The sequence below is a fragment of the Notothenia rossii genome (assembly GCF_949606895.1).
Source record: "Notothenia rossii genome assembly, chromosome: 8".
Taxonomy (NCBI): Eukaryota; Metazoa; Chordata; class Actinopteri; order Perciformes; family Nototheniidae; genus Notothenia; species Notothenia rossii.
In genome coordinates this window covers 77,225,606-77,252,016 of record NC_136906.1, presented here as the reverse complement: position 1 = coordinate 77,252,016, position 26,411 = coordinate 77,225,606, and the positions used below count along the sequence as shown (strand labels likewise).

The 26,411-nt window shown below is 42.0% G+C and overlaps 1 protein-coding gene across 1 annotated transcript in view; it reads right to left on the bottom strand.

Moving 5' to 3' along the window:
* Positions 1-26,411, bottom strand: part of afdna (afadin, adherens junction formation factor a) — a 91,345-nt gene that overhangs the window by 16,626 nt on the left and 48,308 nt on the right. The window contains exons 9-19 of the mRNA XM_079645325.1: positions 25,983-26,123; positions 17,328-17,393; positions 17,142-17,215; positions 13,434-13,552; positions 11,183-11,380; positions 8,219-8,310; positions 6,345-6,545; positions 5,680-5,815; positions 3,886-4,288; positions 2,705-2,985; positions 1,188-1,402 (exon numbers count right to left, since the gene is read on the bottom strand). Of these exons, the coding sequence (XP_079501451.1) occupies positions 1,188-1,402; positions 2,705-2,985; positions 3,886-4,288; positions 5,680-5,815; positions 6,345-6,545; positions 8,219-8,310; positions 11,183-11,380; positions 13,434-13,552; positions 17,142-17,215; positions 17,328-17,393; positions 25,983-26,123 (1,926 nt within the window). The remainder of the gene's footprint in view (positions 1-1,187; positions 1,403-2,704; positions 2,986-3,885; positions 4,289-5,679; positions 5,816-6,344; positions 6,546-8,218; positions 8,311-11,182; positions 11,381-13,433; positions 13,553-17,141; positions 17,216-17,327; positions 17,394-25,982; positions 26,124-26,411) is intronic.

Sequence of the window (26,411 nt, the reverse complement as noted above, 5' to 3'; positions counted from 1 at the left end):
AGTTTCCCAGTTACACAGGGACACGGGAAGTTAGTCAGAGTTCGGGGTGCGTGCAGCGTCTCGCAGCGGAGTAACTGTGGTGCGGAGGGGGGGGGCTGCGAGTGGAGCCTCACAGTTTTTCAGGTTGATATGTGAAGCTCATTAGCTAGCCAACATGTAACTAGCAAATGTTTAGCAACATATTAGAAGTGAGGCTACTAGACTAACGTTAGGTCTACTGTAATAGCCTCACTTTTAATATTTTGCAAAACATTAGCCAACACTAGTGTTTTGCAGTTGCTAGCAGCTTATTGGGATGTTAGGCTTGATAGACAGGCATTGTTTTGATATAATAAATTAAGCATTATTGTTAGTGAAGCATGTCAGCCTGCAGCCCCACTTGTAACTCTCTGTCTCTATCTGAATTGCAGATGGCTGCACTAAAAAAAAGGAAACCAGTTGTAAGATGTTTAAAAGTTCATTAAACATAATATATGCTTAAATGCATTTCAAAGAGGTTGTGTTGGAGTTTGTGTTATTCTACATTTTGACACCAAGATTTTCTGATTTTACTGCAAATGTTTATCGGTTCCACATGTCGGTTATCGGTCTCCTTGATTACTAATAATCGGTATCGGCCTTGAAAAAGCCATATCGGTCGATCCCTAGTTTAAATGAACACTACCAGATCAGAGGTAGGTGTATTTCAGTGTCAGATGAGATAAAACAATATTTACAGTGACGTGAAAGTGCCTGACAGGAAGGTAAGAGAGAAATTAGTTGCTTCACATTGAAATGTTGAGATTCGAATGGTTCGAATGGTTCGCTCCGGCTGCAAACCTGCTGATGGTACAACTCAGATCCAGCTGTTTCTGCACAACACACACAAGTGTCTCTCTTCCTGTACTTCATATATGTTATCATCGCCAACTCAATCTTTTTTTGCACAGAGGGAATTGTATAAAAGTTCCAAAAATCAACAGGAACCTCTGATGCAATATTCAACTCACATATCTATTAAGTCCTTCTTTAAAACCAAAAGGAAGTTCATTTAATACAAAAGACTAACCTGTGAAATCTGAAAATCAATTTGTAGATTTTCTTTATTTTTAGTTTGATGCATCGTAAAGTATGATACCAGGCGTTCACTAGAGATCTTCAATACATGCTTTGAATGAAAAGTGAATTGGATCTTAAAGGATTCCCACCTGCAGATCCTGGATCTCTTTGTCCAGCAGGTCTACGATGTGGAGCTGCTGCTGCTTCTCAGCCTTCTCGCGGGCGTCTCTCTTCCAGGGGTCCGGAGAGAGGCTGTCGCTGGTGGAGAGCTCCTCCTTACTGATGGTGATGTACTGCAGGTCTCTCCTCTCGATGGTGCGCGGCTGCTGCTGCGGCAACAGCTCCCGGATCACCGTGTCCATGCCTGCAGCAAGTTAGAAACAACATTAGGGCTGAACGATATATCGTGTCATGGCGATAACCGCGATATGCGATATTCACATCGCAAGGACGTGCGATTTTATTCATTTTTTATAATTTCTTTTTTTTTTAGGACTTGCGATATTAAGTACCGTAATTTTCGGACTATAAGGCGCACCTGAATATAAGCCACAGCAGCTAAATTGAATGATGTGTTCATATATAAGCCGCACTGGACTATAAGCCGCAGGTGTTTTAATGTTTCATTACCATATGTAAGGGTTCGTGCACAGAGGGGATTGTCGGGAAAGAGATGGCTGTTTGAGGAAGCTCCCATTTATTAACATTTCAACAAACAAGTTGCATATTTGCATAACGTATTCAAGTGTTAGCATTTAGTGCAATAGTAGCTACAGAACATGTGCTGTGTAAACTGTACTGTATCACATAGCGTTTCAGACACACACACTTTTCAACTTTCAAACTTAAACGGTGCGCTCCCAGCGCACGTACCGGCAGTGATCTACAGCAGTGGTTTTCAACCAGTGGTACGGGGACAAACTGTCTCGCTCTCGTAATGTCTGTCTGTCTTGCTCTCGTTCTGTCTCTCGTACCACTCTCGGTTCCACTTTTACTTTTGCGCGCTACCTGTCTCACTCTTTTCCGGCCTCCAGCTTTTCCTGCTGGAGCCCGCCGCTTAAAGGTGGGGGGCGCGGACTGGCCATAGAGCCCATAGAGTTAAAGGTGGTGGACTGTAACCTGTAAAATCCATAGATTTAGGAAGTCCCCTAGTGGCCGTTAGCTGTAACATCCATAGATTTAGGAGGTCCCCTAGTGGCCATTAGCTGTAAAAATCCATAGATTAGCCGCACCGTTATATAAGCCGCAGCGTCGAAAAATGGGGGAAAAAAAGCGGCTTATAGTCCGAAAATTACGGTAGGTAAATGAACTCAAACACGTCATGTTACAATTATTTTTGCTGCTTGCTACAAAAGGAAAACTTGCGCGGCTCTGCACGCACAGCAAGCGACCAATCACAATCATTCTTGATCAGATCACAGCAGGCCCCGCCCCCTAGTTTGCAGACCATCAAAACACCGGTAAAAAATTAGCGAGGCAAAGGTATTTTTTTTCAATATCGTGCAGCCCTAAACAAAATTATTATCTATATATATATACGAATAAAAGCAGCCTAGAAGTCAGCTTCTCCGTTAGAAGGAAATGGAGGATTTCAATGTTCCAAACACGAAATCTCTTAGATGAAGCATTACATAAGAATCAGGATTAAAAAGAGAAATGGTTTTACCTGCAGGGATGGAGGCGGGGGGGGGCACGGCGGACCGCGGCAGGGTGGCCAGCGGTCTGGGCGGGGGGGGCTGAGGCTGGGGGGGGAGGTAGGGCATGGGGGGGGTCACTGAGGGGAGGGGGGGCTGCTGGTGGTGAGGTGGGGGGTGCTGGTGGTGAGGGGGGGGCTGCTGGTGGTGGGGGGGGGGCATGGAGCCTCCGTTGTTGTGAGGCTGGACGGGCATCACAGGGTTGGCCCGGATCTGACCCAGCTTCCTCTCCTGCTCCCTCCTCTTCCTCTCCCTGGAAACCAGCAGCGATATTGTTAGAATTTATTATACGTTTGTGTTTTTATCATGTTCTGTTGCTTTTATCTCTTAGAATATTTAACAAAGTGTACGGTGTCCTTAGGTGTCATGAAAGGCGCCTTAAATAAAATGTATTATTATTATTATTCTAAGGTAGGGTAGGTAAGTTTGAGAAACCGGCTCGAGATACACTTTTTGTTATATTCCATGGAATGCTCTTAACATCCCGATAGCAATGAATATCTGAAGTGCTTTGACAAAAAATACATAAAAATATTTCATCTGTGGAAGCCATGGCGCTGTAAAAAGCACGACCAATCATCTGAGCCGGCCCGGCTAAAGTAACTGGATGGCCTACCTGCCTGTCAGCCTTCCATCTGTGCACAAACTTATCTCGTGCCCTCATTGGTCATGTGCACGTTCCTGTGTGTTGGAGGAGGGGCTCTGTAAGGAAGTCTGAAGGAAGAGGCAGATTTCTTCCGGTTGTGTATTTTCAAATTCTAGCGCACTCGAGCTGGTTTCTCCATTCTTACCTACCCCACCTTTAATGTTTGTTATTATTTATATTTTAGGTTTAAATGTGTGTCTGTGTGCTTTTGTAAGTGTCTACGGTTAAATGTATGGGACATTAATCATTCGGATAAATCTAATAGAACATGATATAACAAAAAAATAAGAAAAACAAAAGGCTCTAAAATGTTACGTAAACCAAAAAAAACAATACAAGTCTAAACAAAATAAAAACGATCTGGAACAAAAAGAAACTATACAAAAATGATGACAAAATGGTAAAAAAGGAAACGATACAAAAACAAACAAACTAAACTAAACCAAACCAAACTAAACTAAACTAAACTAAACCAAACCAAACCAAACCAAACACAAAGGACCCCACCTCTCCTCCTCCAGCCGAGCCTTCTCCTTCTCGTACCAGCGCTGCTGCTCCTCTCGTTTCTTCCGGTCCGCGGCCTGCTGGGCGTTGGCGGGGGAGACGGCGGCGGGCGGGGGGGGCAGCGGGAGCTCCGGCTGGGGCTCGTAGGCGTCGTAGGGGTCGGGGTAAGGGGCCGGAGGAGGAGGGGGAGGAGGGGGGAGGTCGGAGCGGGAGGGGGTCCCTGCTGGGTGCTGGGGGGCAGCGTGGGGGGCGTTGGGGGTCTTCCATCGACCCGGACCTGTCTTCTGGTTCAGGGTCTTGTTGGAGGAAGAGGAGGAGGCGGAGAAGTTGAGGTGTTCCTGACTGGAGGTGGACGACTCCAACGAGGAGGAGACCTGAGGCTGAGGGGCCCAGTGCTCAGGACCCCCTGGAGAGAGACACATTAAAGACACCGTCAAAGGTTTGTTGCTCTGTTGAGACCTCAGCTTTATGGCCGTCATTGAGTGTTACCTTCAAAAACTTAACAGGGAACATGACATTTTTTTTCTTAAGTATCAAAACAGCAGGGAGTTGTAATATTAGAGAAGAAAATTGACCCCACAAATGTCTGACACCAAGATTTAAATCCATATGCTCAAGAGAAAGACGAAGAGAGACAGAGGAACTTTGACATTTGACCCTTCTTTGCAGAGAGAAGGCTTTTATGAGATCAGGACAAATATACAATACATTTCCTGATGTTTTTATGCAAAGCAACGTGTCAAGGTAAATAAGCTTTCGATATCCCAAACCATTGGAAGTGCTACAGTATTGGCTTTAAATAAGTGAGGAGTTTTATTTCATTGCTACTGTTGGAGAAGAACGAGCGCTCTCAATCTAAAGTAATGAAAGTGACTTAAAACAATATTTTTAAAAGATAAGCAGAATAAAAGGGACTGACCAATCTACAGGATTTCTCATTTTACAGATCAAGGGGCAAATGTCACGTCTCCTGGCTTTGTCATTCTGGATAAAATATTGTGATTCATCTCAATAGAGGCGAAGTCCCTCCCTTTCCGGGGGACCTCCATGGGAGCTTATTTCTGAAAAAGTATGTATTGAAGTAAATGGAGAGAGAAAGATTATCTTTCGATCCCGTTTGAATTGTGCCACGAATTTGTGAATTTAAAAGATAATTTTGCAAGTAATTTTTTTTTAAATGTGTCGTAAAACTGTGAAGTAACACTTTTTTTTTTGGGTGAAAACGCTCTATGAACTACATCTCCCATCTCACACCACACACCAAGACGGCCGTCACGTTGGCACATTTCACTTCTTTCTTTCAGAATGAGGTGAAAAGTATTAAAAGAGGTGAAAATCACTCCAAGTCTGGGCATGTTGAGAGCTGTACACACACACAAGGGGAGTTAGTCGGTTCCTAAGAGCCAGCATGCGGGACCGGGACTCTGGGATTTGTAGTCTTTCTAGTTGCGTATTTTTCATAGTCTTATATTTCAACAGTTTTACGGCAAACTGTGACTTTTTTGACATGGAAATTATTTTTTAAGTTTGACAAACATCATATGTGTAATTCGTGGCACAATTCAAACGGAATCGAAAAATAATCTTTCTCTCCCCATTGACTTCAATGCATAATTTTTCCGAAATAAGGTCCCATGGGTCGGGGCTTCACCTCTCTATTACATAATCATAAGCCACAATATCAAATGTGATTACATTTGGATGATTAAACCCACTAAGCTGTTACATAATCTGGCATTTGGAACACCATCAGCTGTTTTTCCAGCCCCTCTTTCCTGAGGTTTCCTGCCTTCCTACCTCCTGGGGGACCTCTCTGGTAGTCCAGCTGGTAGTCCAGGTCTCTGGGCTGGTAGTCCTGCTGGTAGAGAGGCTGCATGTCAGGCCTCATGCCTCCTGGTGGGGGGTACAAATCCTCCTGGGAGTGGTTGATCCGCTGGGAAGAGAAGAGGACATCGAGTAAGAGGCAAGAGAAGCTGGAACGTCAATGAAGTAAAGAACACGGAAAGATTGAGAAGTAAAAAAGATGAAGGAAGTAAAATGTTCGTCACATAAATGAGAAGGGAGCATTAAAAGAGAAAGGAAGAAGACAGTGCAAAGACATCAGTTGTTCAGTATCCAAGACTATCTTTAAATGTACTTACATTTGAAATTAAAAAACAAAGCTACTGACTTTTCAAGCAAATTAAGAAAACCAGTTGAAATTTAAAGTTGTATATGCCTATGTATACAAAGGCATTATAAGGGCCGTTGTTAAAAATAAATAAATATACATTTAAATAAGGTATTAGTATCCTAGATTTAAGGTATAAGAATCTGAATGTGGTCCCTTCCACAAAAAAACAATTTTCTGTACATTTTCGGTTAATTTTAGAAAAGTTACATTAGAACTACCACTCAAGCATTTCCTATATTATTTGTGGGTATTCTCCGACAGTAACGCTGGTGTCTGAAGCTGCTCTTACCTGCATGCTGTTGGTGTTGTGGATGTTTTCCACCACAGGGAGGCGCTCTCTGTCCTCCATGCCCTGCCAGTGCTGAGGGGGTCCCAGCCCCGGACCCACCACCCGGTCCTGACTCTTGGAGGCCGGGATGGTGAAGTACTCTCTCGGGTAGGTCTGGGTGGGGATGGGGTACTCCTCTGGGTGGGGGGGGGAGGGCTCGTCCTGATGGAGCAAACGTAATAATAATTAGTGTGAGAGATAGAAATATTTGGGACACCTTTCCAATACTTAACAGGCAGCAATGACCCCTAAATACTGGACATTGGTTAGCGCTTCCTGTTCCTATGATTTATCTTAAAATCTACGACATAAAATACAGTAAATATCCCACTGGTGAATTCAAACAGAGGTTTCTAAAAAAGTGTCTAAATGAGACGCCCAACATTAGCCTTCTTTAGCTTAGCGGTGGTGACGGGAAGTCATGTGACCGTGCTGTAGTTCCTTTATAGCCCAACATTAGCCACCTTTAGCTTAGCGGTGGTGATGTGAAGTCATGTGACCGTGCTGTAGTTCCTTTATAGCCCAACATTAGCCACCTTTAGCTTAGCGGTGGTGATGTGAAGTCATGTGACCGTGCTGTAGTTCCTTTATAGCCCAACATTAGCCGCCTTTAGCTTAGCGGTGGTAACGTGAAGTCATGTGACAGTGCTGTAATTCCTATATAGCCCAACATTAGCCGCCTTTAGCTTAGCGGTGGTGACGTGAAGTCATGAGACCGTGCTGTAATTCCTATATAGCCCAACATTAGCCGCCTTTAGCTTAGCGGTGGTGACGTGAAGTCATGTGACCGTGCTGTAGTTCCTTTATAGCCCAACATTAGCCTCTTTTAGCTTAGCGGTGGTGACGTGAAGTCATGTGACCGTGCTGTAGTTCCTTTATAGCCCAACATTAGCCGTCTTTAGCTTAGCGGTGGTGACGTGAAGTCATGTGACCGTGCTGTAGTTCCTTTAAAGCCCAACATTAGCCTCTTTTAGCTTAGCGGTGGTGACGTGAAGTCATGTGACCGTGCTGTAGTTCCTTTATAGCCCAACATTAGCCTCTTTTAGCTTAGCGGTGGTGACGTGAAGTCATGTGACCGTGCTGTAGTTCCTTTATAGCCCAACATTAGCCGTCTTTAGCTTAGCGGTGGTGACGTGAAGTCATGTGACCGTGCTGTAGTTCCTTTATAGCCCAACATTAGCCTCTTTTAGCTTAGCGGTGGTGACGTGAAGTCATGTGACCGTGCTGTAGTTCCTTTATAGCCCAACATTAGCCGTCTTTAGCTTAGCGGTGGTGACGTGAAGTCATGTGACCGTGCTGTAGTTCCTTTATAGCCCAACATTAGCCGCCTTTAGCTTAGCGGTGGTGACGTGAAGTCATGTGACCGTGCTGTAGTTCCTTTAAAGCCCAACATTAGCCTCCTTTAGCTTAGCGGTGGTGACGTGAAGTCATGTGACCGTGCTGTAGTTCCTTTAAAGCCCAACATTAGCCACCTTTAGCTTAGCGGTGGTGACGGGAAGTCATGTGACCGTGCTGTAGTTCCTTTACAGCCTAACTTTAGTTTTATTTCTTGAGATGCATTCGCACATCATAAAGTGGTGTTAATAAGTGGATATTGTCTTGCTGTCATCCAAAACGTATAAGTATCATAAATGTGTGTTGGCCACAGATCTTATTTTCTGCAATATACAAAAACCTCATTGTCTTTTGTCGAGGGAGATACAAAAATACACCATCACTGCACTGCAAGTCTCTATCGTCAGGAAAGAGAATTCCTCTGTGTCCTCGAATCACATTTCGTCTGGTGGCACATTCCACATAGAGACGCCATTGACTTCCATCATAAAGTGACTCACGTCTGCACACAGGTTCCCGGTGGAGACGGAGGTGATTTTGGTGCCGGGTCCTCCGGGGTAAACCGCTTTGCTCGCAGGACTCTGGCTCTGATCTGAGGAGGGGGGAGAATAAAGAAAGCCATATTAAAATCAGGTAAAAACATTCAAAACAAGTCTAAAGGTGAGCCTTGTTTGGACCGAGAGAGCAGCAGAAATACTTGAAATAACATTGCTTTCACGCACCAATGTGGACTTCATTAAAAAGTCACATGTAATTAATAATAGACAAATATTTAAATACAGTACTCGGCTGCATCTATGACAAAAAATGCCTTACTATGATATCAAAATCTTACAAAGAAAAGTTATTTTGAATGCATTCACTAACATTTTAATTACCCAAAGACGTATAGGTGCAAAGGAGTCAAAACATACCCAAAGTATTTACTGAAATGGTTTCTGAGGTTGTTTATTTAAGACTTTTGCAGTCAGTGTTATGCCACTGTTTCCAAATCAGGGTGGAGTACTCAAAGAACAACACCAGTATTTTTCTCCTCTTATTTCCACTGCCCCCCATGCCAAGTCCACACCCACCAACCTTTTTTTATATCTGTATTTTACCACAGATACTTTCCATTTCATTTCATCAAGTCATTTTGATGATTTTCTGCTTCATTTACAGCTTTAATAATGCAATGAGTATGTGATCAAATAACATATCTTTTAACTCATGTCACATGCCATCGTTTTTTAGGAATTAAGAACTCCAATGCATTAAATAGATGTGAGAAGCAGTTAGAAGACAATTTGAAACATGGATACTTTTCTTAAATACTCATTTTACCTTTCAATATGTGAACAATAGACCCAATTAAAGGAACATGTATAAATGCACTGGTGTCAGTTGGCTCAACCAAAAAACATGTGTCTTGAATACAGACACAAACACTATATACACTGGACTTCATATATTACAGGTCTCAGATATATACAGAGCCTGTCTCTGATTGGCTGAAACACCAAACAGATCAATGCAGAATTACCCATAATCCCCTCTGTTTCAGCCCTGTTTCCAAAGTGCTGATTCTCTGTCTGTTACTTTAGATGAAAATAAGGAGCCCCTCCCCACGACCCTCAGAGAGATTTGGTTAAAAAGAACACAATGGTGCTCTAGGAGGAGATTCAGGTAATAAGGGGGGGGGGGGGGGGGGTTACCTTGGATGCTGATTGGCTAATGGTTACACAAGACAAAACATCGTTATGACATCATAAAGTGGCCAAAATCTGATCAGTTCATTTTCAGACAGGTTTTTATAGAAATGGATCAAAAAGAGAGAGAATCTTTGTTCCTGAAACTTTCAGAGTCTCTTTCCACAGAGGGGACACATGTTGATGTAGAAGAGACATGAAGAAGAGGGGACACATGTTGATGTAGAAGAGACATGGAGAAGAGGGGACACATGTTGATGTAGAAGAGACATGAAGAAGAGAGACACATGTTTATGTAGAAGAGACATGAAGAAGAGGGGACACATGTTGATGTAGAAGAGACATGAAGAAGAGGGGACACATGTTTATGTAGAAGAGACATGAAGAAGAGGGGACACATGTTGATGTAGAAGAGACATGAAGAAGAGGGGACACATGTTTATGTAGAAGAGACATGAAGAAGAGGGGACACATGTTGATGTAGAAGAGACATGAAGAAGAGGGGACACATGGTGATGTAGAGGAGACATGAAGAAGAGGGGACACATGTTGATGTAGAAGAGACATGAAGAAGAGGGGACACATGTTGATGTAGAAGAGACATGGAGAAGAGGGGACACATGTTGATGTAGAGGAGACATGAGGAAGAGGGGACACATGTTGATGTAGAAGAGACATGAAGAAGAGGGGACACATGTTGATGTAGAAGAGACATGAAGAAGAGGGGACACATGTTGATGTAGAAGAGACATGAAGAAGAGGGGACACATGTTGATGTAGAAGAGACATGAAGAAGAGGGGACACATGTTGATGTAGAAGAGACATGAAGAAGAGGGGACACATGTTGATGTAGAAGAGACATGAAGAAGAGGGGACACATGTTGATGTAGAAGAGACATGAAGAAGAGGGGACACATGTTGATGTAGAAGAGACATGAAGAAGAGGGGACACATGTTGATGTAGAAGAGACATGAAGAAGAGGGGACACATGTTGATGTAGAAGAGACATGAAGAAGAGGGGACACATGTTGATGTAGAAGAGACATGAAGAAGAGGGGACACATGTTGATGTAGAAGAGACATGAAGAAGAGGGGACACATGTTGATGTAGAAGAGACATGAAGAAGAGGGGACACACGTTGATGTAGAAGAGACATGAAGAAGAGGGGACACACGTTGATGTAGAAGAGACATGAAGAAGAGGGGACACATGTTGATGTAGAAGAGACATGAAGAAGAGGGGACACATGTTGATGTAGAAGAGACATGAAGAAGAGGGGACACATGTTGATGTAGAAGAGACATGAAGAAGAGGGGACACATGTTGATGTAGAAGAGACATGAAGAAGAGGGGACACATGTTGATGTAGAAGAGACATGAAGAAGAGGGGACACATGTTGATGTAGAAGAGACATGAAGAAGAGGGGACACACGTTGATGTAGAAGAGACATGAAGAAGAGGGGACACACGTTGATGTAGAAGAGACATGAAGAAGAGGGGACACATGTTGATGTAGAAGGGACATGAATAAGCGGGGACACATGTTGATGTAGAAGAGACATGAAGAAGAGGGGACACATGTTGATGTAGAAGACACATGAAGAAGAGGGGACACATGTTGATGTAGAAGAGACATGAAGAAGAGGGGACACATGTTGATGTAGAAGAGACATGAAGAAGAGGGGACACATGTTGATGTTGAGGAGACATGAAGAAGTGGATTTGAACAATAGGTGACCTTTAAGAAAGTCTTTGTGAGTAGGGGGTCTTACTGGCTACGTTGGGGCTGGACCGGTGGTCGGCTCGGTTTTTGAGCAGCCGGTCTTCGTTGGTCTTCTTTGGTTCGGGGTACGAGTCCCAGCCGGCCTGCGGACTCTCCGGAGAGCCGTTCTGCACCGAGTTGTTGTAAAGCTCGAAGCCCTCGCTCTTTGGTCGCAGCTTTCCGTTCTTATCACGCCCTCGGTCTGCAGCTGGAGGGACGACAGAGAGAGAAGGGATGCTTGAATTTGTTGTTGCAGTAATAACAAATATCACTTTCATTTTTTTCTTAATGCAGATTTTCTTTTACTTTGTGGTAATGATTTGAAATTACATCAAATCTTTGGGCAGTTTGGGAGATTAAACGTAATAATGTTACGGTCCTTTTGTACTGTCTTAAACCTTTCCTTAGAACATTTCATGAATTGTAAGGTGTCCTTGGGTGCTTTGAAAGGCTCCTCTAAATATAATTAATTATTATTAATTCCTACTTTTTTAAATATTGTAATTTTAAGCCAATTGTAGGTTTATATAAAACCGTAAAGAGGACATATTATGCTGATGTTCAGGTGTATATCAGTATGTAGTGTCTCTACTTTAAAGAGTCCTCTCCTGCTGATGTTCAGGTGTATATCAGTATGTAGTGTCTCTACTTTAAAGAGTCCTCTCCTACTGATGTTCAGGTGTATATCAGTCTGTAGTGTCTCTGCTTTAAAGAGTCCTCTCCTGCTGATGTTCAGGTGTATATCAGTATGTTGTGTCTCTACTTTAAAGAGTCCTCTCTTGCTGATGTTCAGGTGTATATCAGTATGTAGTGTCTCTACTTTAAAGAGTCCTCTCCTGCTGATGTTCAGGTGTATATCAGTATGTAGTGTCTCTACTTTAAAGAGTCCTCTCCTGCTGATGTTCAGTGTTCAGGTGTATATCAGTATGTAGTGTCTCTACTTTAAAGAGTCCTCTCCTGCTGATGTTCAGGTGTATATCAGTATGTAGTGTCTCTACTTTAAAGAGTTCTCTCCTGCTGATGTTCAGGTGTATATCAGTATGTAGTGTCTCTACTTTAAAGAGTCCTCTCCTGCTGATGTTCAGGTGTATATCAGTATGTAGTGTCTCTACTTTAAAGAGTCCTCTCCTGCAAATGTGTGTTTTTTCAAATGTTCCGGTGCTCCTTTTTTGGCGGGGGGTGCGCATGCGCACCTGTTATGTGCAGCCCTGTATATAACACTACAGGAAAGAGAAATCCCAGAAAGCCTAACGGGGCCCTTTTTTAAAACGGAGTTAAGCGTAACGACTTCCCTCCTGAGTCTCTATGTCTGCTCCCTGAGTCTGTGAGAATCTACACTTTGACTTGTCCAGTTTCCAAACACTAAAGAGTGGCCGGAGTCCTTCACAGCCTGGAGGTTACATTTCACCGTCTGACTGGAAAACAGGCTGTGGTCGAGGGAGAAACACCCGTTAGCGTCATCCTGCACCGCAGAAGACTTCCTTAATGAATCTGGGGTCACATTCCAGCGGACAAAGACCAGCACAGAGCCAGACAACCCCGTAAACTCTGTCCCAACATGCGTGTGTGTGTGTGGACACGCTTACACACGCACACACACATACACACACATATCTGGCTGTAGCCACAAACACTCATTATGTCCTTCAGTCTGCAGGACTTTTTTATACGGGGCTGCAGAGAAGACAACAAGGACTCAGTGTCTGGACCAGTCTGCTTCTCCTCTTTCACACCAGAAGCTGTTATTGACTAATGGTGGAACTGACAATAGTCCATTCATTACATGTTACACGACATTACACTTTTCTGGCTTTTCATTTAACACTTTTTCTAATTGTCATGATTGTTCAAGACGGGAAAAACAGCTGGAATGCAATTTGTATTTTGCTCTTGATTAATGAACATCACATTTTTTACAAGCACACATGTCTGAAGTGATGGTCCACAAAACCTTTTATTAGATATTTTAAAAAAGCCTGTTTTTCTCACTTGAGGGACTGGAAGAACAAAAAAAGACTTTTGTAATCGAAAGATTACAAAAAAACGATTGTTTGATTATAAAAATAGTTTGAAATACATTTTTTATCAATAGAATATTACTCTGCAAAGTTTTTAGTTTGTCATTAAGCGCCAAAAGTAAAAGGTTCCTCAATATAATGAGAAACAAGAACGTTATTCTATCAAATAAACTGTACAATTGCAAAGAAAATGAACAAGTCAGATGGATGACATTTAAACAGTTAGAATGTGTGTGTTCTCACCTCGGGGCAGCAAGGGGCTCGGCTGGTTCAGGAGCGTTGCCAGACCGTGGTAGATCGCTCCCTGCTTCGCCACCTCCAGAGTCACCACTGCACCCGTCCTCGTCATCAACTCCGCAGCCCTGACACACACACACACACACACACACACACACACACACACACACACACACACACACACACACACACACACACACACACACACACACACACACACACACACACACACACACACACACACACACACACACACACACACACACACAGAGTGGGAGGGTGAGAAGGAGAGAGGGAAAGAGAGAAAACTATTAGCATCATAATGTTCAAATGTTTAAATTCAAAGAAGCTTTATTGGCAAGACCATATCGAACACACAGTATGACAAAGCAAGAAATTAAGTTAGACACAACTGATGGATATCATAAATCTAAACTATGATAATGCAAATACTATCAATGTAATAAAATATGGGTATCGTTAAGGTTTTAACGGTACTACTACTTTTATCGATACGGTCTTTTAACGGTTCTCTTATCGGTTCTTTTGGAGAGAAAAATAAGGTAAACTAACTAAACAAATTGTGAACAAAACTAACATTGCTTTTTATTTAAATTAAATAAATAATATTTCACATCAAAAGAAACTACAACGTTTTAACAAATGGTATTAAATAATCTGATGACAGAACTAATCTGATAACAGAATACCTGAAACTTTAACAAAATAAATAACTCAGTTACCTCTAATCATTAACTCATGTTTGTATAATTGAGTTAACTCCGTGTGTTGCTGCTAGCATACATAACACCTGACGTGGAAACGTTACTCGTGGATGGGGATACAGAGCTGCTAGAAAGACAGTCGAACCCGGTGCATTCCTCCGTCTGGATGTGGAGCACTTTTGCTAAATGTTTAGACAAATTGCTCGTGTTACCGCCCTTACATGATAAACTGTTATTGCACTTTAGGCAACGAGCATCGAGACGGGTAAAGTTTAACCACACCTCGGAGCGGGTCTCGTGTGTGTGTGTGTGTGTGTGTGTGTGTGTGTGTGTGTGTGTGTGTGTGTGTGTGTGTGTGTGTGTGTGTGTGTGTGTGTGTGTGTGTGTGTGTGTGTGTGTGTGTGTTGCTGCATGTAGCAGCTGCGTGTGTGTAAACTGCCCCGTCCCCTCGCACACAGACGGAGAGAGAGATCTCGTCTGGATTGGAAAGATCGAAAATACTAAAAATAATCATAGACGCATTTTGCAGTCTTTTTGCGTATTAGAAACGGAGTCGGCGAAACTAAAACTGCAATATAATGTTTGTGTAGCAATAATACACATGATATGTTTGACATGTCTCCAGTGCCGATAAAAAGACCGCTACCGTCGGAGCTTAACGGTACCACTGTCTTTAATAATTCAGCCCCGGGGCCTGTTTAATACCGGGGCTCGGTACCCATCCCTAGGTGTGTGTGTGTGTGTGTGTGTGTGTGTGTGTGTGTGTGTGTGTGTGTGTGTGTGTGTGTGTGTGTGGTGTGTGTGTTTAGTTGAGCTGGTGGAGTTGTATGTGTTCTGTCAGAAAGTGCACCTCTATTCTTTAAGTACCGATAGTAAAAGTGCTCATGCAGTATGGCCCATTTTATAATAACGTATGGGTTATTATTGGATCATAATTATTGATGCATTAATTGTTTATTCTTGCAGCTGGTTATGGAGGAGATAACTAACCATTGTATCTTTTATGTAGCTAGTAAACCTGTAGGCCTTCTTAACAGTACGATGATTTAAAGTATGATAGAAATGAATGCATTTATTCTTTCAGTGGACTGTTATACATAAGTTTGGAAGATAATGAACGTATTTAAAGACACACTTATGGATCTTTTGTGATCAAGAAAAGGCAAGGAATATACGAATCATTTCCAGAGACTCATTTGGGAACAATCGTGCTGTTTATCAGACACATATGAACACTGAAAGTCTCCGTGTTATTTTCTGTTATTGCCACATGTGCCAGAGCTTACAGCAAATCCTCTGAACAGCTGAGAGGCAGATCACACGAGGTAATGAGCCATGTGGGTTTGATTGGATGGATTTCAGGGAATGCAACATTAACAGCCTGACGCTGAGCAGAGAACACGCTCTGATCCCATGTTTGGAAATATCTCAGGATCTGACATCAACCAGACATTGAAGGTGGGGTAGGTAATTTTGGAGAAACCAGCTCGAGTGCGTTAGAATTTGAAAATACACAGCCGGAACAAATCTGCCACTTCCTTACAGAGCCCCTCCTCCAACACACACGAACATGACCAATGAGTGCACGAGATAAGTTTGTGCACAGATGGAAGGCTGACAGGCAGGTAGGCCATCCAGTTACTTTAGCCGGGCCGGCTCAGATGATTGGTCGTGCTTTTTACAGCGCCACGGCTTCCACTGATGAGATGTTTTTATGGATTTTTTTGTCAAAGCACTTCAGATATTCATTGCTATCGGGATGTTAAGAGCATTCCATGGAATATAACAAAAAGTGTATCTCAAGCCGGTTTCTCAAACGTACCTACCCCACCTTTAAGGCTGCAAATAATGCTAAATCCTGACATGCAAGGAGTCACCTGCAGGAGGGGGAAACTGTACAGGAAAATCCACTCTGATGAACTCTGAAATGGTTTCATATGATAATTCCTGCAACCTGGATGCAAAAGTAACAGGCAAATTGTTTGTAAATCCAGTTTGACTTCTCGCTCAATAAGCAGCTACACAGCCTGTACGCAGAGGAATGACTGGATGTATCTGAGAGGGACTTCTCGGCTGTTTCCAAAACACACACACCCTTTTTCTGCTTGTGTTTTAAACGTGTTTGGAAAGTTTTTTTATTTTTCACGAGGACAAAAACCGCAAGATTTCTCAACTCTGTGGTCTCTGTCCAAGATGTGGTTATCTGACGTCAACAAGTTTCCCAAATGTTTTCAATTCCTAAGATAGAATTCAAACACAGTTTCGTCATCAGCGAGACCTCAATTACGTCAGTACTCTGCGGGTAGGTGGTTGAGGATGTCCCCACTTCTCCTTTTACGTGTTTTTGGAGGCTTGTCAATATACGTATATATCTTTACCGTCGATGTGTTTATATTCAGGGGTGCACATAACTGGTACGCATGTGCGGCAAACATCTGAAATGCGTACCGGCTCTTGTCTCACTCAGAGCTTTGCGTACCGGCGGACTTGTGAAGCATTTCCAGAAGGCGCTTCGATCACTGGACGACAGAGCCGGTCGCCGTGCGCACAGACGGGGCTGATGTTAACGTCGATGTGTACGGAATACTGCCACAACTACCGCCCACCCCTCCCGTCGACGTTCAATACCACACCCCCACCGATATGTTTTTCCATTTTATATATGTTTTACTCAAATGGAAATTACAGAAAAGATAGTCAATTCAGAAAAATACATTATTTCACAGCCATGTAGCTTTTAAAACCAGGAACAAACTACACTTACAGTCTCAAGATATCCAAAATGTAAAGTGATATCTAGTGTCATATCGTTATAGGTATATCAGTTTGTTGCCAACCATCATTTATCTACAGGTCATCTGGGAATTTACCCTATCTAATTGTGCGAATGGAAATGAGCGTAAGGACACCATTTCTGAGCACTGAACCCTTTAAATGTGTCTTCCACAAAATATGTAAATATTAGCAGTAATTTGACCCGTGTCTTTACCTCTCCTGTGATAGGCCGACGAGGCTACGTCCATCTACGCTCAGCAGCTGGTCACCTGCAGCCAGACGACCGTCCTACACACACACACATACACACACACACACACACACACACACACCATCATGAGTCACTGTTTGTTTTTCCTCATGCTTTTCTGTTATAATTGCAGTTTGTGTGTGTTCCCACCACGTCCGCTGCTCCTCCTTTCACCACAGACTTGACGTAGATGCCCAGCTTCTCCTGACCCGCACCCTGCAGACAGAGAGACAACGAGACACACACAGGTTAACCAAAGAGTCCAACAAAAAAACACATTTCACATAAAAACGCTAAATATTAAAAAGTAATTTATTCCACAAAATGGCAAGTGAACAGGTCTGAGGCCAGTGTGAATATTCGGATGCTGTCCTGCTGAATTTTAAATGTGTGGCGTCATAAGAGTAGCACAATCGAATGGACATTTTATCCAAACCGCAAAGTGCAATATCCAGTATCACAGTAAGCACAATTACGACCAAAAAATGCGTATCAATGTGAAAAACAATCATTTCTGCATATATACAGTTTTGAAAGCTCCCATAGAAAGTTTTCGCCACCTCTCGTCTATTTTGACAATATACATAACATGCCACATGAATCCATTCTAATGTGCTGACACAGAACAGGAGGGGATTATAAAGCTGTCGTTTCCTGAGCCTCTTTTATCCGAGGTAACAAGTTCACCAACACGTCAAACTGAAACATTTCAGGACGTTTAAAGAGTCAACACATTTATCTTTCATTTCCCCGCTTACATTCTGGTTTTCTTCGCTGTATTAGAGTGATATTTACTGCTGGAACAAGAGCAAATGCCCCCCGCAGGAATCTGTTTCTTATTTTATGTCAGAATATTTTATTTAAACCAAATCCTTTCTTCACCAAGGAGCAACAAAGAACAGAAATACAGATAAAAAGGGGTGTGTGCGTGTGTGTGTGTGTGTGTGTGTGTGTGTGTGTGTGTGTGTGTGTGTGTGTGTGTGTGTGTGTGTGGTTTACACTGCTGGCATGTTATCAGTCGTTTCACACACTCCCATCTTGACATGTTTATCTTCAGAGTTTGTCATGCAGTGAAACCCAGACAAATATTTTCCTGTTAAAGACATTGTTGGACCGAATGTGTTTTTGACTTGCAACACTTTTCATGCTCGAACACATTCTTTAGTTTTTATCAATAAATGTGCTTTTTTTTGCTTTTGGACAGTTTGGACGAAACTTTCTTTCATTCCTTTCAGACATGCTTCTACTTGACTCAATATAGGACCTAAAGATGAAATATTATTCTATATTTTCAGGTTCATATTTGTATTTTGTGCCTCTACTGTGACATGTTTCCATGCTTAATGTTCACAAAGGGGGGAGTGTGTGGGGGTAACACAGGGATTTGAGCATTTGCAGACAATTTACATGCACAAAAACCTGTATAACACACCGACTAAAGGGAAGGGAAAACCCCAACAAGTATAAAGGGGGGTCTCTTTAACCAGAAAACACCACAGGATCTGATGCACACACACCTGGACAATAAGAATCACAGCATGTCTATAAAACCGCTCATAAACCAGCAGAGTGGATTCAAAGGACTCCTAATTGGTGCCATTTGTGAGACCTGGCAACATGGCAGTGTGTGTGTGTGTGTGTGTGTGTGTGTGTGTGTGTGTGTGTGTGTGTGTGTGTGTGTGTGTGTGTGTGTGTGTGTGTGTGTGGTAAAATGAAGCAGGGGTGAGTCAGGTTAATTGCTCTACTGTTTGCAGGTTGTATGTGTTAACTGTTTATCAGCTGTGGTGCAGAAGATGAAGACGCCTGTTCAAACTGCAGCGTTTCTGCAGAAATTCAATTCTAGATTTCCTTAGAACTTTTTAACATCACATAGATAAGGATTTTGCATGTTTTTTATAATCTAATACTGGTAAATGAATAGGCGCTTTTACACCGGAGTACTTTTGCCAGTATAGTTCCGATATTGTTCCGAAAATGTGCGTTCACACTAAAAGAATCCGCAACTAGAACTTAGTTCATGAGAACCTTTTCAGCCCCAGCTAGAGAGCAGGTACTTTTATGGGAGAAAAAGGTTCTCATTTCTGATTGGCTGGGCGGATTGCAAACCACAGCCCGTAAAACTCCCAAAAGGTTTTGTGAAGCCGCCATTTTATTTGCTCGCATTAGCATTATTAGCATTAGCCCAGCGCACAAACACAGAGAGACTAACTTATGGCAACACAAAAGAAAACATGGGAGCGGTGGAGATGAGGAGGTGTCGGCGTTCTGGCGATTTACTCCTAAGGCTTCAGTAGAAGCTGCTGGGAGTCAGCAGCTTCTACTGAAGACAGTCCCCAACTCCGGGGACTTCCGGCCGGGGATTCGGGTGGCAGTATACACCGTGAAGTTGTCTGCTGCCTGCCAGTAAACCCAAAGCAGAAGAAGAAGAAGTGACCTCAGCGGCTTCATTTGACTAATCCTCCCTCAGGAACTTATTCCGGTGTGAACGCGATCTGTACTTAGTTCCTGAGAACTAAAGAGTTCTCATGAACACGGCAAAGTACTTGGTGTGAAAGCGCCTACTGAATAAAGGAGAAGGGACATTAGGGCTGTAATACATGATTTATTTAAAACAATTTTATCATATTTTTGTCAGGACTTTCCAGTCATTTTAAATGGTATTAAATGTAATTCAAAGACTTGTGAATACCTACATATTATATCAAAATAGTAAAACAAATTCTAAAAAAATTCTGAAGATGTGATTTATTTTTAGCTTGTTTGTTTTGCTTTCCTGCGGCAGGAAACAACCTCTAAATATAAAAGGACATACATCCGGGTTCAGAAAGGTTCAAACGGATCGGTTTGTTTCGAAAATAACAATGAGCTTTGAGTTGCCTTCATCTCAAATTCCTGAGCCTTCAAATATTTGAACCAAACGGATTGATTGTGGGGCAAAAACAGGATATCAGAAAAGTATAATTTCTTGAATTACTTGCATTTTTTGGGCCATTTATTAACTGAATGTGAATTGAGTGAATAGAGAAACATTCTGCATGTGTCACATCCAAGAAGACAGCAGAAGCATCAAGCCTTCAAATTATTTCCTCCACAGTGTTTCGTTCCGTCAGTAAATGTGCATTTCTTTGTGATAATGAGTCTGGAGTCATGCAGTCACGGACTTCCTGTGAGTGACATTAACATGAGAGACTGTCTGTCTCCAGTCTGTTGTACATTACAGAAGACATTAAAGAGTCTCTTGTTTTCAGCTTCGTTCACTTTGAGGGATTGAGGCGCCAAATCAGGCTCCAGAGACACTTGTAGGAATTTCCTGAATCCCCTGAGGGTGTTCAGAGCGGCTTTTAGCGAGTTAAAGGGGTCCGAAAGGGGGGCCAGAGGGGCCACAACTTCTAGCAAAAGTACTGTGCATCAGCAGCAATGAAAACTGTTCTTCAAATGAGCACGTCTGATGCATTGCTTTCATTTGACATGACTTTGTAAAGCTTAATTCTGCATTACTCACACTGGTTGTACTTGAAGAGTCACCTTGTTTCCTTTGATGGCAATTATTTAAAGGTCCCATGTCATGGCCATTTCTACTGATCATAGTTCCATTGTTGAGGTCTACTAGAATAGATTTACATTGTTCAATTTTCCAAACTCACATTGGTTTCTCATACAGCATCTCTGTATAGTATGTGTATTCACTCTCTGTCCTACACGGCTCTGTCCCCCCCCGTGAGCCCAGTGGCCGTCTGCGAGACAGCGAGACACAGCGAAACCCAGCCCGAACACACACACACACACCCGCAGCCTGGCTGGGAGTTTGTGTGTTTGCTCACACACCGACTCACAGCCTCGCCGCGTCCCGCACCAATCCACGGACTTAACGTAACGGCTTGGTCCATTTGGTCCAATGGTTCCATTTGGGTATGGACACGTCACTGTACCCAGGACGAAAACAATGGAAAAAGAGAAATGTCCAACGAGGCGTTCTGAGGCAGCATAGACAGGTCTTTCCTGTGTTAGAGTTTTACTCCCTACAGGGTGTACTTTGAGGGTTTTGACTCTGCAGACCGTGTACATGCAGAAAAACCTTCATAACACACAAGGGGACGGGTAATAACCAGACAAGCATGACATGGGACCTTTAAGTCATGAAAGACACAGCGGCACATACAAGGCAGTAAATGTGAAGTAGCTGTGAGTTCTTGGTCTTATGAATGATTTGAAAACGCTTGACTGGCTTGTGTTGTGATATAACTCCCCTGCTTTCATGCCTCCAGTTGTGAAGCCACAATTAGGTTCATCTTGTGGTAAAAATAAACTGCAGGCATGTCAGGCAGGATTACGCAACCAGCAACAGAACCATGAATAACGCTTTTGTTATGTTGATGCTTGAGCTACAAACAACCCGGTTCATTAGAAATGCAAGTGGAGCCGTGAAGATACGATATCATCAAATCAATTATGCGTCTAAAAAGTAGGAAAACATCTTTAAAATATATGTTTAATTGAGCTTTTAAGTGGATTTTAGTAGACTTTTCACCCTGATTAGCAGCAACACGGTGCCAATAGGTACATCTCAATGTATCAAGATAGCAAAAAACATGTTTATACATTCACCAATGCATGCACATTGGTGAATGTACACGTAAACTAAAGACATGCTGAACCGTGAGACACACAGCAGGTTTGTTTACATGATTTGAAGTTTTAAAGGGTCAGAGTGAAACCAGATATATACAGACATGATCAACATGAACACCCATCTTTTGAAGAAGTGTTCCCTGTAAATGAGGACATAATCTGTTTAGAGACAAATACATTATCCTTAAGAATAGTTGGAATACCAGAGGGAGAGCTGTACGGTTTGATTTACTGGGTTTTAATGGACAGCTCTGGTTCTTTAAAGTGTCCGGACTCAACAAATCAAGCGCACCTTAAAGATGCCAGGTCTGTATTTGGCCTGAAGAGGTGGGATGTTTTAAACAAGCTCTCCACCGAAGCTTTGGTGAGTTTTAACCCGTAGATGCACAAGTGGGTCGGTGAGGTGGTTTTCTTGAAGTATTTTTGTAATTACATTTTTTTATCATTTCATATTCCAGCTATTCCTCAAAAAACATGTTTTGGATGATATGCCATTCACATTTTAAATTTACATTTTAACAAATTGTAGTTTTTGTATTTCTACCCCAAGCTTCCATAAGTGGGTCAAAATGACCCGCATGCATTTTCTATGGAGTTTCGTTTTTGTCTAAAATTATAAATAGTGAAATATTAAATATTTCTAGTGTGAACCAAAATATAATACTAAATATTATACAAGTGATTTTTCTAAACCAAAATGATAAAAATGGCATAAAAACACATTATTCTAATACGGGTCCTTTTTGACCCACTTGTGGACGAGTGTAGGATCCAGTCACTCTAAGGGCATCTAAGGGTTAATAACAAAACTCAGACCACCTGCTCTCTCATGGGCCGTCAGGCGTTAAGATCAAATCTTGAAGACGTTGCGCTTGAATTAAATGCGGACATAACTTTAGTGTGGAGAGAAACATGGACACTTCCTGAAGTAAGCCTCACTGGCTGAAGACTCAAAATCCCCGTCTGAGCGCAAAGCATGCAGAAGAACTAAAGAGTGCAGCTCTTTCTTCAACAAAGTTCAACGACCAACGCTACGAAAAAGCTAAGAATGAAACAAACAGAGCTCTCCTTTGCCAAAGGAAACACGAGTATGACTGTTGACTTCGTTTTCTGTTGATGTTTTCCCACTCAGGAACATTTGAACTTATCTTACGGGACAGAAGTCTTCAGTGAACCTGAACGGTTTGTTAAAGCTAGTACAAATAATACAGTGAGGGTATTTTAAATAGAATATTGTTTCATTAAGGAGAAATCAAAAGTAGAGCTATGTGTCTTGGTATTCTGTGGCATGTTAAGCCGTAGCTTACTAGTTGTTTGGGAAATAAAATGTTCGAAAACGATGAAAATAACGTTTTTCCTGAGATAAAAGGCTTCGTCAAATGTCTCCCTTCCTATGCCATGATATGAAATAGAGAAAAACCGAAAGCTTCATATTGCAGAGGCAGATAAAAGCAGGTTTTTCTCTTAAAAAAAACGAAAGCTAATGACAAAAAAAATGTTTGCCAATGAATTTACTGTTGACCAAAAAATCTACTACGTATTTTGGAAATCAAAAATAATCCCAATGATTTCATAACAAGCGAGAAACACTATAGTCGCTTCGAAGTCCCTGAAACCGTCCAGACAAATGAATGAATTGTTTTAAAAAGAAATTACACAACAACAGGTCCTGGAGGGGCTCTGTCTGAGTCACAGCCATGAGACATTTGTATGTTCTGCAGCTGACTCACGCTGAGGAACTGACCTCTGCAGCAGAGCCACAGAAACAACAAGCTACCGCTAACGCAGGCTGGCTGCTAACAACGATTACAGTATTACAACACGTCCACCTGCTTTCTGGGGTTATAAACCACGTGTCCTTAGAGAGGCGGTTCACACCGACATCTGTTAGGAAAGGACTGTTTTAAAAACCTTCCGTATTTAGTCAATTCAATTTCATGACTTCAGCAAATGTGCAGCTTATAACCACACTCAACTCCAACACAACAACATGTCTGATCAGCTAAAGTAACTGACAACACAGGTGTGTGTGTGTGTGAGTGTGAGTGTGAGTGTGTGTGTGTGTGTGTGTGTGTGTGTGTGTGTGTGTGTGTGTGTGTTTTTTTTACTGTTTCAAGGTAATAAGTTAGCTACTGTAGGTATGCATTAACATTTTATAAGCTGCCTTCAGTCGCTCTTGAGGACCTTTTCTGGCTAAGCTCATCCCTCCACAGTAGCCTAGTGGTGATTTACTGGGAGTCAAACTGTATTTACTGGGAGTTCCAGTACTCGGGAAGTGACACATAGAAACACAGATCAGATTAAAGGTGCCTTTACGACTTAAAAAGGTAACATTCCTGAACAGAAGCTGAGCTGTAGACAATGTGACGACTAAGCTGACATAGTTTGACTATTTTTAGAAAAGTTCAAACCTGGAAGTTGCTTTGAATCGTGTGTGTGTGTGTGTGTGTGTGTGTGTGTGTGTGTGTGTGTGTGTGTGTGTGTGTGTGTGTGTGTGTGTGTGTGTGTGTGACATCCTTCCATTGTTTCAGCGCTCACAGGGGGGAACCCTCCTCTACTATTGTTCCACTCCTCGAACAATTCAGTCCTCCAACCAACAAACAAACAGCACTTCAAACACACTGTGGAAACAAACAGCGACTCTCCCGACGTCACTCTCCACTCACATTTCCATTTCGGTTTTGATTGCACACATCAAACAAAACTGATCTCCATACATGCAAACAAAAAGAAGAACCTTTTCAAATCAAGAGTCATTTGGAGAAAGAAATTGCACATTTCTTTGAATGGAGTTTGGTATACGCATCTCTCTTACATTGCCACAAACTTGGATTAGTTTTAAAATCTGTACAGAGGGAATTTTCTGTTCTGCAATAGATACACGAGCAAACAAACCAACACAGGAGGAGGGGCGGAGCTAAGTACACTCCCAACTCTCCCTCAGGACAGATGGGAGCTAAATAAAATACAATCACACACACAAGTATTTCCAAGTATTATTAAGAACATTAATCCGTTTTAACTCACAGCAAACTCTTCAAAAGGCTTAAAGACATCAATCTAATGTATGAAGTACCATGTTTTACAGAACAACCACAACTAAAGCTGCTCTACACACTAGATTCACTAAAGTGGACCATGCTATTTTTAAACAGCGTTACTTTATTATGAATAAACAGTAGTCAGATAACACTATCAAAACACAGAAGCCCTTCAAACCCTTACTCTTCACCTGAAGCCAGAATATTGAGACTATACAAATTCAATTACTTTTTCTGCACCATCAGATTCAGGTGTCTAACGAGACTAAATTCCTTAAAGCACCTAAAACAAACAAGTCAAAAACAATGACAAGATGAAGTCATTTCGGAGCACACTGTCCAAAATATGTGTTTTGACCATCTGTGTCTCATGTGTGTACTTTAGTTTAAACATTAGCAGAGCTGCCCTGAAAGCAAATAGTCACGAAGCAGAGGGCCATCAGACTGTAGGGACCATGATACATCTCACGTGTGGTACATAACTTCACTATGCAACTACCAAGAATGAATACAGCCAGAGAATCAGAGAGGGTCGCCATCTGTTCAAAGTCCTTATATCCACATGTTAATACATTAATACGGAATAAAGTGTGTTTTGATTGTGTGTTTTTTAAATTGTCTGTAACTGTAAAACTGTCTGAAACTGTGCTGTTACCATTCTTGGGCCAGGACTCTCTTGAAAAAGAGATTTTGAATCTCAATGAGACCTATCCTGGTTAAATAAAGGTAAAATAAATAAATAAAAAATAAAAGTGTTCATTTGACCTCGTATTCTATTGATGTAGGCACATTTTTCTAATTCCTGAAACCTACTTGAACGCTTTTGCATTATTTATACGTCTGTTACTTTTATGTGAGGTATATCGTACTGTAAGAGGGGCTACACTTTAGATATTTTGTGTTTGACAATTAAAGCATTTGAATCTTTGAAGAAGCTACAAAGGAATCAGCTGGTGAACAGAACAAACGCTACTTATCCGACTTGCATGTGCACACACACGCGCTTGAAATCAACTTTTTATGTGTATGAATAACCCCACACTAAGCAAAAATGATCGAGAAGTGAAAAGAACATTTCCCTTAATAAGACTTTCCAGGTGTTTTAGCACAAATGTGATTATTAAAGCGGTGTTACCTGGTCTTTCTTGCCCACCACAGAAAACCACATGTTGCAGCCGCTCCTCAGCGTCGTCCAGACTGGGACACACACACACACACTCAAACTAATGCACACACACACACACTTCCTTTTTATCCCGGAGAGCGCTGCAACCTGCTAACGTGCACCGACTCGTCCAAAACCTCAATTACACCGGCTGGGAGAAATCCATTCAGCTGAACGTCTGCGTTTTAAAATCACTATTTACGGCTGAGGATGTCGGATAAAAAGAGAAGTATGAACGCCTACGTGTGTGGCAAAAAGTAGAGGAAGTTTAGTGCAAGTCATTTTAAGAATTGAAGGGGAAATATAAAAAAAAGATGTACAAAAAAGTACATTTAAAAAGCTGTATGAATTCCAGAATAGGTGGTTCTAAAATAAAAACGTCGTAAAATCCAAGAAAAT